Source organism: Podarcis gaigeae, assembly GCF_964106915.1.
Source record: "Podarcis gaigeae genome assembly, chromosome: 5".
NCBI classification, from domain to species: domain Eukaryota; kingdom Metazoa; phylum Chordata; class Lepidosauria; order Squamata; family Lacertidae; genus Podarcis; species Podarcis gaigeae.
Genome location: NC_139681.1, coordinates 97,861,552 through 97,881,339, shown reverse-complemented (window position 1 = coordinate 97,881,339; position 19,788 = coordinate 97,861,552). Strand labels below are relative to the sequence as shown.

At 48.3% G+C, this 19,788-nt stretch overlaps 1 protein-coding gene across 10 annotated transcripts in view; it reads left to right on the top strand.

Annotated features, from left to right (window-relative positions):
* The window catches only part of TNK2 (tyrosine kinase non receptor 2), a 115,546-nt gene that overhangs the window by 51,201 nt on the left and 44,557 nt on the right, over positions 1–19,788 (top strand). For all 10 annotated transcript variants that reach the window (XR_014564301.1, XM_083739263.1, XM_083739259.1 and 7 more), the window contains 4 exons: positions 9,808–9,985; positions 12,876–12,946; positions 16,074–16,286; positions 18,236–18,388. Coding sequence is in view for 9 of the 10 variants with exons in the window: in XM_083739263.1 (XP_083595389.1) it covers positions 9,808–9,985; positions 12,876–12,946; positions 16,074–16,286; positions 18,236–18,388 (615 nt within the window). In the remaining variant the exon portion in view is untranslated. The remainder of the gene's footprint in view (positions 1–9,807; positions 9,986–12,875; positions 12,947–16,073; positions 16,287–18,235; positions 18,389–19,788) is intronic.

The window sequence follows — 19,788 nt, the reverse complement described above, 5'->3', positions numbered from 1 at the left end:
CAAGAGAAGGAAAATGTATTTGTTGTACTTATAGCATGTTTCTGGAGCAGGCCAGTCCACATTCATTCATTCTGGAGTTTTTTGGGAATCACTGACCCACTTTTAAACCCATTAGAGCAGTCTTCCTCAAACTGGGACCTCCCCAAATGTTTTGGCCCACACCTGTAGTTTCTTATGATTGCTGAGAGGTGTCAGGTGACTCTTGTTGTTGTTGTTGTTTAGTCGTTTAGTCGTGTCTGACTCTTCGTGACCCCCTGGACCAGAGCACGTCAAGAACTTCTGTCTTCCACTGCCTCCCGCAGTTTAGTCAAACTCATGCTGGTCGCTTCGAGAACACTGTCCAGCCATCTCGTCCTCTGTCATCCCCTTCTCCTTGTGCCCTCAATCTTTCCCAACATCAGGGACTTTTCCAGGGAGTCTTCTCTTCTCATGAGGTGGCCAAAGTCTTGGAACCTCAGCTTCAGGATCTGTCCTTCCAGTGAGCACTCAGGGCTGATTTCCTTCAGAATGGAGAGGTTGGATCTTCTTGCAGTCCATGGGACTCTCAAGAGTCTCCTCCAGCACCAGAATTCAAAAGCATCCATTCTTCGGCGATCAGCCTTCTTGATGGTCCAGCTCTCACTTCCATACATCACTACTGGGGAAACCATGGCTTTAACTATACGGACCTTTGTTGGTAAGGTCCACAAACTGGGACCTCCCCAAATGTTTTGGCCCACACCTGTAGTTTCCTATGATTGCTGAGAGGTGTCAGGTGACTCTTAACCAACTCGTGTCAAAGTGGGATAACAGTGCTTTAAATGTAGGGCGTGCCTGTGGACTTTTGCCAATAAGGCACGCAAAAGAATTTGGTCCAAAGGGAGCTCCCTGCCAACGGAAACAGAGAAGGTCAGGGAGGAGGCAAGCCTTGTCGTCACCTTGAAGAGCTAGTTTTCTGTGTGCAGGTGGAGCATTTAAATGCGCCCAGCTCAATCCTGCACCTGTTTGCTTGAACGCAAGTCCTGCTGAATTCAGTGGGGCAGTCAGGGCTCACCCACACTTTGGCAAACCCAGACACACTTGTGAAAACCCCATCTCACCTGCTGAATTGAAGCTGCGTTCCGCAAAATCTCTCTTTGGATTTTCCACGCATCTGATAGGATTGCCTTACTATGTTTTTTAGTTTTTGGGAAGCTGCCCAGGACGGCAGCCCAGTCTGATAGGCAGGGTACTGTTATTATTATTATTATTATTATTATTATTATTATTATTATTATTATACAGTGGTACCTCGGGTTACAGACGCTTCAGGTTACAGACACTTCAGGTACAGAGTGCGCTAACCCAGAAATAGTACCTCGGCTTAAGAACTTTGCTTCAGGATGAGAACAGAAATTGTGCGGCGGCAGCAGCAGGAGGCCCCATTAGCTAAAGTGGTGCTTCAGGTTTAAGTTCAGTTTCAGGTTAAGAACGGACCTCCAGAACGAATTAAGTTCTTAACCCGAGGTACCACTGTATTCAGTTTTATGTTCTGTTTCTTCGGTTGATGTTTGGCTGTGAAGATGATCAGTGCGTAAAAAGGAAAAGGCCGCTGGATTTTTGCAAGGTACAGCCATGGAACGATGAGCTACTTATAAGGAAACAAGGCATAAGTATGGATTGTGCAAATACAGTTAAGTGTTGGTTGTTTTCTGCTGCTCCAGAGAAGCGGACACGGAGCAATAGCTCCAAACTACAAGAAAGAAGATTCCACCTAAACATTAGGAAGAACTTCCTGACAGTAAGAGCTGTTTGACAGTGGAATTTGCTGCCAAGGAGTGTGGTGGAGTCTCCTTCTTTGGAGGTCTTTAAGCAGAGGCTTGACAACCATATGTCAAGAGTGCTCTGATGGTGTTTCCTGCTTGGCAGGGGGTTGGACTCGATGGCCCTTGTGGCCTCTTCCAACTCTATGATTCTATGATTCTATGGAGAGGTGTGTGAACAGAAGCCTCATTGCACAGATCCCCTCTTCCCTCCAACCTTCCGTGTGCGTTGGGAGGGCAGTCTGCAGAGCGATGCTCAGTGTGCTCACTTGGACATCTGTAAAACACATGATCAGGGGCCTTGATAAAGCAGTTTCAGCATTTGTGTGCTCAGACAAGCTTCTTAGCTTGCCTCCCTAGTCCCACCTCTCAAATGCACGCCTTTCTCGCGTCCTGCTGTCACCTTCAGCCAAACAGGTTCCGCTGCCTTTTGCAAAACCTCGCAACACCCATTTACCCAAGTCCAGTTTAACTCTAGCTACATGCTGCTTTTCCATGGCAAACTATGCGGGAAATGTCCTGCAGTAAACATTAGCGGGTGTTTACTTAGGGACGCGGGTGGCGCTGTGGGTTAAACCACAGAGCCTAGGACTTGCTGATCAGAAGGTTGGCGGTTCGAATCCCCGTGACAGGGTGAGCTCCCGTTGCTCGGTCCCTGCTCCTGCCCACCTAGCAGTTTGAAAGCACGTCAAAGTGCAAGTAGATAAATAGGTACCACTCCGGCAGGAAGGTAAACGGCGTTTCCATGCGCTGCTCTGGTTTGCTAGAAGCGGCTTTGTCATGCTGGCCACGTGACCCGGAAGCTGCACGCCGGCTCCCTCGGCCAACAAAGCGAGATGAGCACCGCAACCCCAGAGTCGGCCACGACTGGACCTAATGGTCAGGGGTCCCTTTACCTTTTTAAACATTAGCTTGCCGTCAAAATGCATCTACACCCATTGATTTGTCTCGCTTGTGCCCTGCCTTTCTCTGCTCAAGGCGGCTCACGACGTCCATTAACGCGGATTCATCTGAAAATGAACAACAAACAAATCAAAACAATTAAACTAACCTATTGAAAGCAGTGCCAAAATGACTTAGATTCAATTTTAAAACACACACAAAGAACAGCTCCCCTTGAAGGCCCTTTCGCAGCAGCCAGTTAGCCACCAACAGTCTGTTGGAACAAAAGATGTCTTTGCTGGCTGGTTGGTGAGAGCAAAGCAGAGAGGGCAAAATGACTCTTGCCCCAGGCTTTTGAGGCTCTGCTTTTGCAGAGGCTGTGGAAGGGAGTTCCACTGTCTAGGAGCAGCCACTGAGAAGGCCCTGTCTTGCGTCCTCACCAAACGTGTCTGTGAAGGTGGCAGTGTTGCAGGCAAACAAAGTCCATACAGTGGTACCTCAGGTTACATACGCTTCAGGTTACATACGCTTCAGGTAACAGACTCCACTAACCCAGAAATAGTGCTTCAGGTTAAGAACTTTGCTTCAGGATGAGAACAGAAATCGTGTTTTAGCGGCGCGGCAGCAGCGGGAGGCCCCATTAGCTAAAGTGGTGCTTCAGGTTAAGAACAGTTTCAGTTTAAGAACGGACCTCCGGAACGAATTAAGTACTTAACCCGAGGTACCACTGTAGTTCCTGGGTCTTGCCAAAAAAAACTCAGGAGCCAGGAAGAGATAGAGTCCAATGATTCTATTACTTTGCAAAACAATAAGTTCAGCGGGATCACTTGCACAAAGGCCGAACCCCATCCCATTGCCCTGGGGGGGGGGGCGCATTTACTTACAGGTTTCTTTCACAAAGCGTTAAATTTTTCTCCCATCATGCATAGAAACCTTTCTCATTACCTCATTCAAGGAAGAAAACTAGCTGTTGTTAACCAAAACTCATTTAGATACATTTTACTTCAAGCATTTGCTTAAAAGGTAAAGGTAAAGGTACCCCTGCCCGTACGGGCCAGTCTTGACAGACTCTGGGGTTGTGCGCCCATCTCACTCAAGAGGCCAGGGGCCAGCGCTGTCCGGAGACACTTCCGGGTCACGTGGCCAGCGTGACATCGCTGCTCTGGCGAGCCAGAGCTGCACACGGAAACGCCGTTTACCTTCCCGCTGGTAAGCGGTCCCTATTTATCTACTTGCACCCGGAGGTGCTTTCGAACTGCTAGGTTGGCAGGCGCTGGGACCGAGCAGCAGGAGCGCACCCCGCTGCAGGGATTCGAACCGCCGACCTTTCGATTGGCAAGTCCTAGGTGCTGAGGCTTTAACCCACAGCGCCACCTGCGTCCCAAGCATTTGCTTACATAGCTTTAATTCACAGTTCCTGCGTGGCCTTCACATAAATGCATTTTGTTGCAAAAGCTGTTGCGCTTTGCGTTGTGTGTGCTGTGAACCTGCGTGTGTAGCAACTTGTGTTCTCACGATAAGAGTAAAAGCTTTGCCAGCAGTTTCTGAAAGAGCTGTCATTTTTGAGGCCCTTGGGGTCCGTCTGTCCCCCACAGCAGGAGTGAGAAATGGGGCTTCTCAGAAAATCTCAAAGCCTGGGCAGGCCCCTTTGGGGGAATGCAGGGCTTCCGATACACCAACATTTATTATAAAAGTGTATTATAATATGAGGTAGACTTGTGGGGTCCTGTGGGGAACAATATCGGGTGGGGAAGGGTCTTTCCCGAAGGGCCGCCTTCTCACCCTGAAAACTAGCAATAATTCCCTCCCTCAGGATGGGACGGCAACCATTCGCTGCTCAAATTCACCATATTTTTAAAAATAACAATTTATTGAATTTCCAAATATAACGACAAAAACCATAATTTTGATTGAACACTAACCATAATTTTTTGCTCTGTTACCTCGATCGCTGTTTGGCTGTGAAGATGCTAAGTGCGGAAAAAGAAAAGGCTTATGGCTTGTTTCCTTATAAATAGCACCTCATTGATAGCCTCAGTCAGGAAAAGCTTAGAAACCAATATTTTAGCGAGGCACAAAATTACTGTCATTTGAGCTGGTGAAGAGCTTCATAAGAATTATTTATTTTATTTCTTCAGTTATTTGGCAATACATATTTAGGAGAAGTCTGGTGGCTCGGTTGGCAGAGCGTGAGACACTTCATCTCAGGGTTGTGGGTTCGAGATTCCTGCATTGCAGGGGGTGGGCTGGATGACCCTCAGGGTCCCTGTGAACTCTATGATTCTATGTATTTTTTCATTGGCAAATTCTAAATGTGTACTGTGCAGCAGAGCATATTGTGGTTCCTCAGCAGCCAGGAGCTCTGCGCATGCTCAGAGATGTCATTCTTGTGCAGACGGTGCGAAAAGAAGCCTCAGATTTATTTATTGTGACAGCGTGCAATGTTTTTAATTCCGGGACGTTATGCAGACACCGTCGCCACAAGTGTGCTCGCACGCACAAGTGTGGCCATCTAGATCAATTTGAAAGGGGGTGGGGAGGAGATAGACTCTGTAATAAACGAAAATCTGCCCTTATTCCCTTATGGGGGACACAAGAGCCCTTATAGAGTCCTTTGTAGGTTCTCCATCAGTCAGAGAAAAGAACAGAGGCCAACCAGAGAATATTGAGAAGCAAAGCAGTTTGTAAGCCTGATCTTTATTGATCTGTTGCAACAGGGTGCTCCCCTCACACGCAGGAATGGAGGAGGACCCAGATCCAAGGTGTGTCTGCCCTTATATAGACATTTTAAATTGCCCGCTCTGGAGTCCAAGACCACCCCCAGATACATCATACCAACATCACAGAAAGGGCGGTCTACAACAGAAATCTGAGTGCGTTGTTTACCTCCTATCTGGCAGGTTACCTGTTAATGCTTACTTGATTGGATGCCCTGGGGAGCCTGGCCAGTCTTTTGTAATGACAAATACTTAGTTCCTGAGCCAGGTCACAGACTCACCCTATTCATACACAGACATACCCTTAAGACAGGATTTGTGAAGGAAAAGACAATGGGGAGGCTTTTCCATTTTCCTTTGACTTTGCAGAGAAAACATTTGGTCAGTTTGGGAGCCAAAATGGCTTCATGGCTGTTTTCCTGTGCTGCTTCAGACATTTGGTTTATATATTTATGTACGTGTTTCCTTGGTACATTGATGAACATTTATTATATATAGAAGACCTTATTTTTTTTAAATTTCAATATATACATATGGAATAGTTGTTGATTTCCAAGCGGAGAAATCTTTCATTTTAAAATGCCTGCAAACACTGAAACTTTTAATGGTGCAGAGGAGAAGTCTGGGCGGGGCAATGGAACCCACAGGACGTGGCGTCACCTCCGGGCCCCAGCAAGGCATGGCACCGCTGGGTGCAAAAACAGGCAGGAAGAGAGGGTCCGATTCGAGCCTCCTCTGCCTGCAACTCTTCGTTGTCACTTTCATTTGAGACGCCACCTGCATTTGCTGGAATTGCAGCGTCTCTGGCGGCTTCCAACCATTTTTCTTCGCCTTGAACCCAGGTACAAGCTGTCTGTGTGTGCGTGCCAGGGTTTGTGCCAAAGAGGGTACCCCCGGCTGCTTTAGAAAGCCCGGCTCTTGTGGGCACGGGATGAGGCATCCCTCAAACTCTACGTGCAAACACTCTTTTCTGAGGAGGTCTTTCACCCTCAAGATACTAGTCCATCGTGTTTTTGTCTGTTTTCAAGACACAAAGGCCAGCAGGTTTTCTTATAGATTGATTTGTTCAGGGGTCAGTTTGGCAGGGGACGCGGGTGGTGCTGTGGGTAAATGCCTCAGCGCCTAGGGCTTGCCGATCGAAAGGTCGGCGGTTCGAATCCCCGCGGCGGGGTGCGCTCCCGTTGCTCAGTCCCAGAGCCTGCCAACCTAGCAGTTCGAAAGCACCCTCGGGTGCAAGTAGATAAATAGGGACCGCTTTCTAGCGGGAAGGTAAACGGCGTTTCCGTGTGCAGCTCTGGCTCGCCAGAGCAGCGATGTCACGCTGGCCACGTGACCCGGAAGTGTCTTCGGACAGCGCTGGCCCCTGGCCTCTTGAGTGAGATGGGCGCACAACCCCAGAGTCTGGCAAGACTGGCCCGTACGGGCAGGGGTACCTTTACCTTTACAGTTTGGCAGCAGCAGCGGGCACCGTCAAACCCCGTGGGAAGCTTGGAGGTCGGGGGGGGGGAGTATGCAGAAATGGTCTACCTCGCAAGGTTGCTGTGAGGATGAAATGGGGAGAGGGAGCACCGTGTGTGCTGCCTTGAGCTCCATGGAGGGAAAGGCGGGATATAAATTTGACAAATAAAGGTCCTTTGACAAATAAAGGTACGAGTAGCTGCCGCTACCCTGAGGCTCGCACTCTAAAAAGACACGGCATGAAAGGAAAGAGCAATGGGGAGGGAAGAGGAATACAAGCAAACTTGGCAGCTGATGGTTAATGTTAGCATGTGTTTCTTTGTGTGTGTGTGTGTTATGTAAGTGTATTTGTGAGCCAGTGTCTCTAGTGACTAAGAGATCGGGTTATAGATCTGGGATGCAGTATCTTTATCGCCATGACCTTGCTAGGTTGCCTTAGGCTGCAGTTTGGATTCAGTGGGACATTTGTGAATAGGCGTGTATATCTAGGGTAGCGGATGTGGTCCCTACATCTCCTATCAACTGCAGATAGCAAGCCTGTTGACTGGAGACGGCACCACGTTGGCTAACCCAGGCCACTCTCCCTCTCAGTCCATCTTCAGTAATGGGATAAAAGTACTGTTCTACGTTAAAAGGTTGTTGTAATGATTGCATCATGAGAATCTGTGAAGTGCTTTGAAGACTGGGACGCGCCGTGGAAGCTGAAGACTTGGACCTGTGGAGCTGTTCTTTTGCAAAAAGTGCTCTCTAAGTGCTCTTGAGGGCCTTCTTAAATATAATAATAATAATAATAATAATAATAATAATAATAATACAGTGGTACCGCAGGTTAAGTACTTAAGTCGTTCCAGAGGTCTGTTCTCAACCTGAAACTGTTCTTAACCTGAAGCACCACTTTAGCTAATGGGGCCTCCTGCTGCTGCCGCACCGCCAGAGCACGATTTCTGTTCTCATCCTGAAGCAAAGTTCTTAACCCGAGGTACTATTTCTGGGTTAGCAGAGTCTGTAACCTGAAGCGTTATTTAATCTGAGGTACCACTGTAATAATAATAATAATAATTTTTTATTTATATCCCGCCCTCCCTAGCCAAAGCCGGGCTCAGAGTGGCTAACAACAATAAAAGTAACACCAATATAGTATTTCCGGGTGAAATTGTACCACCCTGCTTAAAAAAAAAGTGGGGGGGGGTGGAGGAATGCAAGACCTGGAAGTGTGCTGGTGGGCTGGGGGTGTTTGGAGATCACAGCACCTTTAATTCTCCGCCGAAGGGCTGTGTGATATGGAAATCGGAGCAAGGTTTTTTCTGCTGCTCCAGAGGGCGGACCAACATATTCAGATTGCAAGAATGGAGATTCTGACTCAACATTCGGGTTCTGACACTAAGCCATTCAGTTGTGCAAAGGCCTACCGTGGAAGGTGATCGACTCATTTACGGAAAGCTGGATGGCCAACTGCCAGGGATTTTTCAGCCGTGATTCCTGCATTGCAGGGGGTTGGACTAGATGTCCTTTGGGGGACCCTTCCATCTCTAGAGTACTGACTCCTGTTCCTGAACGTCGCAGTCTTTGCTTCCTTTGTGGCTCCTTCCTCTCCTCCACCTCCACAATCGTACCTGAGCCTCGTCTTCCCTGCCTGCCCTTTTCGGCCACCATCGCTTCTCCAGACGTTCTGCGGAGAGAGAGACCCCCAAAACCACGGCTTCCTCCCCAGCAGCCCCGTTTCCCACTGAGCGCGGCTCGCGGGTCTCTTCTTCCTCCCACCTTGTGATGCGAAATCCAGACTCCTTTTGGCCGGGATTCCTTCCGGCCCCCGACTCCGCTGGCAGACTCCCGGGGACCGTGCCGCAAATGTGGAATCGTTCAGAGCAAGAACAGAAGGCCTTTCTGTGAGCCACACGTTCCTCTGGGAAGCTGGCCAGGAGACCTATTACTGTCCATTAAGCAGGGCTGGGGGGCTAATGGGGTTTTGGCTGCCCCCTGGGAAAGACCAGACCCAGGTCTCTGTCCGACCCGTTTGTGACAGCAGTGGGAGATAGTCGGACGAGGAACCTTGACTGTAAGATGGCTTGTTCCAAACCTCCTGCAAGGGGCTTCTGGCCGTATCCCCCCCCCCAGCTCTCTCCCATCCCTGGACAAAGCCACGCTCTGTTTAAATGATTAACTTCCGCGCAAAAAAACAGGGGTGTTTAAACTTCCAGATCGCCTTCGGATCCCTGCGGTGGATGCACCAAGCAGCACAAGAAGATGCCTTGCGTTCTGGCCACCAGACTCGGTTCCCAAACTTTCTGGGTCCACCCCCCTACCTTGCTTGGTCCCTTAAACACCCCCAGTGCCCCCTCCCTCACCTATGAAAAAGCATTGCTCAGATCTGTGGGTTTGCACAGCCCATGAAGGAAGATCATAATATTTCATAGGTTATTGTATTTTGGTGTTCTGTTGGAAGCTGCCCAGAGTGGCTGGGGAAACCCAGCTGGATGGGCAGGGTATAAATTATTATTATTATTATTATTATTATTATTATTATTATTATTATTAATAATAATAATAATAATAATACACAATAAGGTTCAGTTACAGAAGCAGCTGATGGCCCATTTGCGAGATCTGTTGACTTCGCCGTAGCAGTTATTGCCAGGCTGTAATTCCCGGATTTGAAGTGTTTAGCAACAGGTTGCTTTGCTTTTGAGGTCAAAATGGCGGATCTATGATTCTATGGTTTCTAAAAGGTTTGCGTACGTCCCTTATAGTTTTAACCTAAGTACTGAAGATGACATCTCTCCTTTTTGCCCTTGATGGTAAAGATAGATGGTTCACACATACCCGCCTGCCCAAAATCCATAATTCTGGCTCTCCAAATTTCCCGGGCCTCTGCCTGCTGCCCAGCCGAAGAGAAGTTGGGGGGACTGTTTCCTAAAACCAGGACCCCCACCCTCGCCTGCCTGACTTTGCTTCCTTCCATTTCCCTGCAGAAGCTGAGCTGTGGCATGCAAGCAGATGAAGGAACGGACTGGCTGCTGGAACTGTTAACCGAGGTCCAGCTGCAGCAGTACTTCCTGCGCATCCGCGACGACCTCAATGTCACGCGCCTCTCGCACTTCGAATATGTCAAGAACGAGGATCTGGAGAAGATTGGCATGGGGAGGCCTGGTAAGCGAGTCCCTGCCACGTAACGCCGACTCAACCGGCGGCAGCATCACGGGATCGGAAGCGAAAGGGAAGGAGGACGCTTTGGAGCAAATCCGGGTGTCCTTTTTATTGTGCGTTGATGACGATTTGTGCTCACGGATGCTTTAGCTGAGACTCCTGCATTGCAGGGGGTTGGGCTGGATGACCTCTGGGGTCCCTTCCAACTCTACAAATCTCTGAATCTGTGAAGGTCTCAGGGTAGTTATATGCAATCCTGCTATTATTATTATTATTATTATTATTATTATTATTATTATTATTATTATTTTATTTCCAAAACCAAAAAAAGAAAAATTACAAACATCAAATTCAACATCCATATTCATTTTCTAACATAAACCTATTACATAATTAAATAAATTAAAATATACCTAATCACTCTAAACCTCTCTTTGCAATCCTGCTTTCAACAGTTCCGAGGCAAACACACTTTTTGTACCACAAATGTCCGGCTTTATTTTCTGTCCCACTTTGGTTGCTGTCTAGTGCAGGAGGACATCTCCAGTTGTTAGATGATCATCCACACACCAGATGTGTGGATGATCCGGCATAGGTAAGGTAAAGGTAAAAAGGTAAAGGACCCCTGGATGGTTAAGTCCAGTCAAAGCTGACTTTGAGGTGCAGCAATCATCTCACTTTTCAGGCCAAGGTTGCCAGTGTTTGTCCAAAGACAGCTTTCTGGGTCATGTGGCCAGCATGGCTAAACCGCTTCTGGCATAATGGGACACTGTGACGGAAGCCAGAGCTCACAGAAATGCCATTTTACCTTCCCGCCGCAGTGGTACCTATTTATCTACTTGCACTGGCATGCTTTTGAACTACTGAGTTGGCAGGAGCTTGGTCAGAGCAACAGGAGCTCACCCCGTCATGCGGATTCAAACCACCGACCTTCTGATCGGTAAGCCCAAGAGGCTCAGTGGTTTAGAGCACAGCACTATAAACCAGCCACTAATTCTTCTTATTATTTATTAAATTTGCCCGGAAATCACAGGGGGGTTCACAACATAAAAATACAAAACGGAAACACCGAATACATAATGAAACACAAGCAAAACAAACAAACAAACAGAAAACAGCCTCCCACAGACATCTTTAAAAGGTCACAGAATCTTAATGCTGATATCAGTAGGCAGGGAGTTCCAAGGTTATGGAAATTTGGTTATAGAACTAGTGAAGTGGAGGCAGAGAATAGGCTGAGCCAGAGGCAATGACAGGTGGAGTTCCCGTTTTGCACCTATCCTGCTCCCTGCTGGGTTTCACAAGGGCAAAACATAGAAAGCAGGGTTGTGTATAACCGCCCCGATACTATCAAGAGCATAAATCATCTTCAAATCTCCGAAGGGCTGTCACACAGAAGAGGGAGCCAAGCGTGTTTTCCGCTGCTCCATAGGGATTCAAATTGCAGAATGGAGATTCCAACTAAACAGGAGGAAGAACTTTCTGACGGTAAGAACCGCTTGACAGTGGAACCGACTCTCTTGGGGGTTGGACTAGACGCCCCTCAGGGGTCCCTTCCAACTCTCCAATTCTGTGATTCTATTAAAAAAAAACATGTCTGGAAGGAACTCTGAGTAGCACAGAACTCATCCATGTGAAGGATTGCATCGTCCAAGCGCCACATAAAGTGCATTATGAATTTTTATTTCCATGTATTTTAAAAACTAGGGACACGGGTGGCGCTGTGGGTTAAACCACAGAGCCTAGGACTTGCCGATCAGAAGGTCGGCGGTTCGATTCCCCTCAACGGGGTGAGCTCCCGTTGCTCAGTCCCTGCTCCTGCCAACCTAGCAGTTTGAAAGCACGTCAAAGTGCAAGTAGATAAATAGGTACCACTCCGGCAGGAAGGTAAACGGCATTTCCGTGTGCTGCTCTGGTTCACCAGAAGCGGCTTAGTCATGCTGGTCACATGACCCAGAAGCTGTACGCTGGCTCCATCGGCCAGTAAAGCGAGATGAGCGTCGCAACCCCAGAGTCAGCCACAACTGGACCTAATGGTCAGGGGTCCCTTTACCTTATTTTTAAAACTAATGCATGACACCTTATTGCCCCTTTTGGAGTCAAGGTTATGGAAAGAAAATTGCCTTTATTTTGAAAGAGGCAGGCCTGAACAACGAACCCAGTCCCCTTTTACTTCTTCCCAAAACTAAATAGCCACCTTCAGTTTGGAATGCCTAGCCAGGAATTTGCTGCGCAAACCTTTACGGGACGAAACATAGGTGACACACAGATGTATGAAATGAAGACTTTCAGGTTTTGTGGGTTGGGTGTTATTTAAAAAAAAAAGAATTAAATGAAAAGCAGTTCTCTTGGGAGCCTGAGATTGAGTGGGAGAAGAGAGAAGGAAAGGAAGGGCTTAGCCCTGTCCCTGCCAGGCATTTTCTTGCTCAAAATGAACCCTGGCCCTTTCCCCACTAACTCCCCTCTCACAGGGTTCTGGATTTGTGTCTGCAAATCTGGAACCTCAGGGTTGCTTTGAGCGGAAAACTGACCGGCAAGCTAAGAACCCCCCCTCCCCCCCCCTGAGTTGATCCGCTACTCAAAAGGAGGGTTTCCCCACACTGACTTAGCTGGCATACATTTATGAAAAACACGCAGAGCCATGTTGCAAATGTTTGTAGCGTGTGCTTTGCCCTGTAGTGTCTTGGAGCAAGGTGGATCAGAGGGTGTTTCAGCTACAATATTCGGTAAATCTTTGCAGAATTCCCTGCCACAATGAAACATCCAGTCTGGGGATGATTTCCTTGTGGGGCACATGCATGCAATGGGGATTGGGGGTGGTGTGTGTGGATATTTCGGGAACTGACCGGTCCGTCCACCCCAACTGGCTGACCCTCGCTTTTTGCTTTCACAGGTCAGAGGCGCCTCTGGGATGCCGTCAAGAGGAGGAAGGCTGTGTGCAAGCGGAAATCTTGGATGAGCAAAGTAAGGGCAGCTGTACTCAAGAGGGCTAGAAACTTAGTTTTTAAAAATCCCCGCTGGATGGTTGTTTCTTAAGGACTGACTAGAGGCACGTTGCTAGTCTCCCATTACCAATTTTTAAGAAAGAAAGAAAGAAAGAAAGAAAGAAAGAAAGAAAGAAAGAAAGCTTAAACATTAATGTTTGATGTATTACAGTATTTTAATATTTTTTTGGAAGCTGTCCAGAGTGGCTGGGGAATCCCAGCCAGATGGGCGGGGTATAAATAATAAATTTTTTTTTAATTATTATTATTATTATTATTATTATTATTAAGCTGAAATGCAGCAGTAGGAGGTTGTAGCTGTAGCTGCATTTTGAGCTTGAAACTAGAAGACGATCTGTTCCTTTTCAGCCTCCATGCACTGATCATATGTTTCAGCCTCCATGCTCTGTTTATTTGCCTTTTCATGCCTTTAAAAGATGCACACCCAGCTGTGCACCATGGGCTCTCTAAGGCGGCATATTTACAAAATGTGCGACAAAGCAGTGTGGAGTAGTGGTTAGAGCAGCAGGCTAGGGACCTGGGAGTCCAGGGTTTGAATCCCTACTCAGCCATGGTGCCTATGGGTGCCTCTCAGCCTAACCTGCCACACAGGACCAATGAGGGGATTAAAATGAGGAGCGGGAGACAGCCCTTCAGATATTCAAAGATGGCTGCTGTGTCACCTTTGGGATCTGCGGCCAGCGGGTTGGACTAGATGATGCTTGGGGGTCCCATCCACCTCTACAGTTCTGTGATTCTAGGACTGTTAAACCTTGAGCTCCTCGGAGGAAAATGGTGGGATATAAATGCAATAAATAAATGACTAATGCAAGAACAAAATGCAAGCTAAACTGGACTTAAAACCCCAGTAATCAAAGAAAGAAATCTGCACTAAGGGCAGATTAAAAAAACTGCGCTTGTGGACAGATGCACCATGCAGACCTCTGTCCTCGGAAGGTTAATTTCCCAAGGCACTTTGGCTAATCGATTGCAGTTTACAGGATTAGTTGCAAGCTCAAAATAATTAACCGCCTTCCTTTCTGCTGAGCCGTCAGATGGGAGCCAGGCGCTTTTGGTCCCTCTGGCACCCCCTTCTGGCTGAGGCTTCCTCGGGAGCAAATTTTTATCGCCAGGCTGCGTTGCTACTGGTGGACCGACTCTGCCACTCTGCTGTTATTAACGTCTGTTTGCATAGGGTGCTGCAGTTGGAAGGGGGGTCCCTGCCCCCTCCCGCATGCACACAGACCCACCTACAAGCAGCAAGTGGAAGTGATAAATAGCTGCAATTGGCCGTGATGTCTGTGAGCTCAACGGCTGCAAATTGAATTCACAGTAATTATCAGGAGAGTATTGAATTAACCTTCATGGCTGGCTTGGAGCCAGGCTTTTAACTGCCTGCAGATCATTGCAGCGAGAAGCCCTCCTTTTGCTGGAGAGGGTGGGGATCTGAAGGGGCACATCCCCTGGGATGCCTTAGGAAACCAGGATCAGGCCAGAGACCCGTTGAGGTCCAGCCTTCTGCTGCTTATAGTAGCCAGACAGCTGCTTCTAGGGAACTCCTGAGCGAGACATAGAGACAATAACCCTGCCCAGGTCTCCCTTCAGGCCCTACAGTGAGTATTCAGAGGTACCACTGGGACTGCAGCAAAATGTTGCAGCATGCAGCTCTTCTGTTAAGAGTTCCAGCCACTCCGTTGCCTCAGTTTCCCAGTATCCTGTGGTCGCCAAACATGCAGCTCCTGGTGTCTTGACAGCAGCTGAAGCAACCGAGGTTGTCTGTGATTAAGTGGCACATGAATGCTGGTAAATAAAGTAAAATGAATTTGTTGCGGCCAGAGCTCTGGCTTCCCTTCTTTACAGCACCCCATGCGAGCCGGTTCCCTGATCGAATCCTGGGCACCATGAGAATCCGTTTGGATTTTTTACGGGGAGATGGGGATCATGAGAGAACCACCCCTCCCACCCGGACACTGAGGTCCAGCTCCGAGGGCCTTCTGGCGGTTCCCTGGCTGCGAGAAGCAAAGCTACAGGGAACCAGGCAGAGGGCCTTCTTGGTGGTGGCGCCCGCCCTGTGGAACGCCCTCCCACCAGATGTCAAAGAGAAAAATAACTACCAAACTTTAAATTATTATTATTATTATTATTACCCAAAACCTCATGGCCAATAGGCCTTCTCTCTTGCTCAGAGACCCGTTGGGTCCCTCACCAGTCCCTGGGAAGTTGGAGTGTTTGGGAATATGCTGTGAAGCTCAGCCTATGGAGACGGGGAAAGGGCCGTCTTCTCAGGCCCTCAGCTACCATCACCCTCATCCATCTCCTTGTGCATGTCTATATCTTTCTTATTTATTTATAGTCTGCCCTTTGTTTTTTAAAAAACAAAATGTATCTCGAGGTGGTTAATGATCCTTACATGCCTTTGTTTAATTTACTTCGGACGGTTGCATCTCACCCTTCATAAAAATGCATCCCAGGGCACCCCGATATAACGGCAATTTTTTAAAGAAATGCATTAGAGGAGAAGGAAAAATCTGATCCTAAACCTCCACTGCCTTGCAGCTGTACTCGCTCGTGAGAAAGGCTTCGGAAGCAAACCCTAAGGGAAAGCCCATTGTCGCTGTGTAAATTTTACAATTGTTGTTTAGTTGTTTAGTCGTGTCCGCCTCTTCGTGACCCCATGGACCAGAGCACGCCAGGCATTCCTGTCTTCCACTGCCTCCCGCAGTTTGGTCAAACTCATGCTGGTAGCTTCGAGAACAATGTCCCACCATCTCGTCCTCTGTCGTCCCCTTCTCCTTGTGCCCTCCATCTTTCCCAACATCAGGGTCTTTTCCAGGGAGTCTTCTCTTCTCATGAGGTGGCCAAAGTCTTGGAGCCTCAGCTTCAGGATCTGTCCTTCCAGTGAGCACTCAGGGCTGATTTCCTTCAGAATGGAGAGGTTTGATCTTCTTGCAGTCCATGGGACTCTCAAGAGTCTCCTCCAGCACCAGAATTCAAAAGCATCCATTCTTCGGCGATCAGCCTTCTTGATGGTCCAGCTCTCACTTCCATACATCACTACTGGGAAATTTTACAATACAGATAAATAATTCCTCTCTCCTTCTGAGCAGGTCTTCAGCGGGAAGCGGCCTGACTCGGACTTCCAGCCCCTGGCACAGTGCGGCCTGGGCAAGCAGTCCACCCCGCCCCCCCTGGAAGAGGGTCAGCAGCAGGCCTTGACATGCCTGATCAGCGAAAAGGACCTGATGCTCTTTGAGAAGCTGGGCGACGGCTCCTTTGGGGTGGTGCGGCGAGGGGAGTGGTGCACCCCCACCGGCAAGTTGGTAAGGGGGCTTTCCTCTCTCTGGTTTCCTGCTATGCTGGCAGTAATGGAGGCGATGGGGGAGTTTAGCCAGTACAGTGGTACCTCGGGTTACATACGCTTCAGGTCACAGACTTCACAAACCCAGAAATGGTACCTCGGGTTAAGAACTTTGCTTCAAGATGAGAACAGACATCGTGCAGCGGCAGCGCGGGGGGAGCAGAAGGCCCCATTAGCTAAAGTGGTGCTTCTGGTTATGAACAGTTTCAGGTTAAGAACAGACCTCTGGAACAAATTAAGTACTTAACCCGAGGTACCACTGTATGGAAAAGGTAAAGGGACCCCTGACCATTAGGTCCAGTCGTGACCGACTCTGGGGTTGCGGCGCTCATCTCACTTTATCGGCCGAGGGAGCCGGCGTACAGCTTCCAGGTCATGTGGCCAGCAGGACTAAGCCGCTTCTGGCGAACCAGAGCAGCGCACGGACACGCCGTTTACCTTCCCGCCGGAGTGTTACCTATTTATCTACTTGCACTTTGACGTGCTTTCGAACTGCTAGGTTGGCAGGAGCAGGGACCGAGCAACGGGAGCTCACCCCGTCGCTGGGATTCGAACCACCGACCTTCTGATCGGCAAGCCCTAGGCTCTGTGGTTTAGACCACAGCGTCACCCACATCCCACCACTGTATGGTGTTGTTGGGTAAATAAGTAAAGGACCTCTGGACAGGTTAAATCCAGTCAAAGGCAACTATGGGGTTGTGGCACTCATCTCGCTTTCTAGGCCAAGGGAGCCGGCGTTTGTCCACAGACAGCTTTCTGGGTCATGTGACCAGCAGGACTAAACTACTTCTTGGGCTTGCTGATCAGGTTGGCAGTTCGAATCTCCGCAACAGGGTGAGCTCTGTCCCAGCTCCTGCCAACCTAGCAGTTTGAAAGCACGTCAAAGTGCAAGTAGATAAATAGGGAAGGTAAACGGCGTTTCCGTGCGCTCTGGTTTCCGTCACAGTGTCCCGTTGCGCCAGAAGCGGTTTAATCCTGCTGGCCACATAACCCGGAAAGCTGTCTCTGGACATTCGCCATTTCATTTATACCCCGCCCTTCCCGGTTCAGAAAACCGGGCTCAGGGCAGCTAACAACAAATTTAAAACACTTAATTGTAAAAGCAGCATAAAATACAGTATAAAAACATGAATAACAATAAAATTCAAAATTCAGAAATCAATTTGGGGGAAATTCATCTAATAAGCATTAGATAGTCACCAGGGCTAGCTGGCTAATTGGTCCTACTTGGGCCAACGAGGGGGCCAGGGGAGAATTAGCTGTGGGGTCTCAGAGCGGGTGATCTTCATAAAAGGGGAGGGGGAGGGAAGAGAAGGGAAATAAAAGATCAGGCTGAATTCAAATTAAAGGCCAGGCGGAATAGGTCTGTCTTACAGGCCCGACAGAAGGAGGTGAAATCCTGTAGCGCCCTGGTCTCATGGGACAGAGCATTCCACCAGGTCGGAGCCATCACTGAGAAGGCCCTGGCCCTGGTGGAGGATAGTCTGACTTCCTTAGGGCCCGGGACCTCTAAACTATGGTTATTCATGGACCTTAAGGTCCTCTGTGGGGCAGACTAGGAGAGGCGGTCCCGCAACCCTATAGTCGCCTTTGACTGGACTTAACCATCCAGGGGTCCTTTACCTTTTTTACCATTGGGTAAATATTGGGGTTTGATGCACCTGTGGGTTTATCTAGCCAATAGAATCCAGGCACCAGCTGTCAACCGAACAGAACGTTTATGTAAGTTTTGCAAAGTTGGAACGGCACAACTTCAGCCTCGCTCGGTGGCTTCCAGCAAATTAACAATTGGTTCTTCTTCTAATGTCATCCGCAACAACCATGTTGTCCGCCCTCTGGGTTAAAGATTGCCCTGCAACCTGTATGCCCAAAGCTTAACCTGGCACTGCCCTCTCTTGCTTCTTCCGCCAGTTGAACGTGGCTGTCAAATGCCTCAAGACGGACGTGCTGAGCCAACCGGAAGCCCTTGACGACTTCATCCGTGAGGTCAACGCCATGCACTCCTTGGACCACCTGAACCTCATCCGCCTCTACGGCGTGGTGCTCTCCAACCCCATGAAGATGGTGAGGATCAGGGCTCCCTTCTGGAGAGGCTGAGGACAGACGCCGCTTCTGGGCTCCAGCCACAGAGGGAAAAGCGGTGTTTGGGGCTGGAGCTGGTGGTGGATAATAATAATAATTTATAATTTAATAATAATTTCTGACATCAGGAATCACAAGACAGAGAAACCAGTAGGAGAACACTTCAATCTCCCAGGACATTCTATACAAGATCTCAAAGTAGCTGTTCTATTACAAAGGAATTTCAGAAATAGACTGGAAAGAGAAGCTGCTGAATTGCAACTTATTACCAAACTTAAAACCATGGAGAGACCTGGTCTGAACAAAGACATTGGATTCTTATCTCATTATACATGACAAAGCCATTTTTCACCTTCTCACCCCTTGCTTTTTCCTGTAAGACCTATTGCAGTTGTTAAGAGTCGTCAACAGGCTCATCACAGCTATCTGCCAATCACCCATTCCCACCAGCCTTCTGAGTAAGACCCCTCCCCACCTTCTCACTATATAGAAGGGTCTGGTGACTTCTGTTTCAGTGTATCTGAAGAAGTGTGCATGCACACGAAAGCTCATACCTAGAACTAACTTAGTTGGTCTTTAAGGTGCTACTGGAAGGATTTTTTTAATTTTGTTTTAATAATAATTTATCATTTATACCCTACCCATCTGGCTGGGTTTCCCCAGCCACTCTGGGCAGCTCTCAACAGAATATTAAAAACACTATAAAACATCAGACATTAAAAACCTCCCTAAACAGGGCTGCCTTCAGGTGTCTTCTAAAAGCCAGATAGTTGTTTATTTCTGAAATACAACCCCTGAGAGTGGATTTCATGCTCTTTATTCAGCTCATAGTAGTGAGGAATGGAAGTTCCCCCAGAATGTCTGCTTTATATACCTTATTTATACAATGGGCCCCACGTGATTGGCTAATTCCGGGATTCTCCGGTAGGCCAATCAGGTTGTGGATTCACTTCCACCTGGAGCTGGATTGGGTGGCTCCTGTGGATCAATCAGACTGCTGCATTCCGGATCCTATTGTTCTAGGACCAATCATACTGCTGCATTCTGAATCCTATTGTTCTAGGACCAATCAGACTGCTGCATTTTGGATACTATTCAACTCAGTACGTAACACATAGAAATGTTTGAGGGGTTTTTTTGGTGTTTGAATATTTTGTTGGAAGCCACCCAGACTGGCAGCCCAGTCAGATGGGTGGCTAATTAATTAATTAATTAATTAATTATTAGTTGGAAGGGACCCTGAGGATCATCTAGTCCAACCCCTTTCAGTGCAGGGGGGGACTGAACACAGAATGTTGCCGTTAACAGCACCACTCTCTAACTCAGTCAGAGTAATTCCTGTGTGGTTGGACTTGATGAGCCCTGGGGGTCCCGTCCCAACT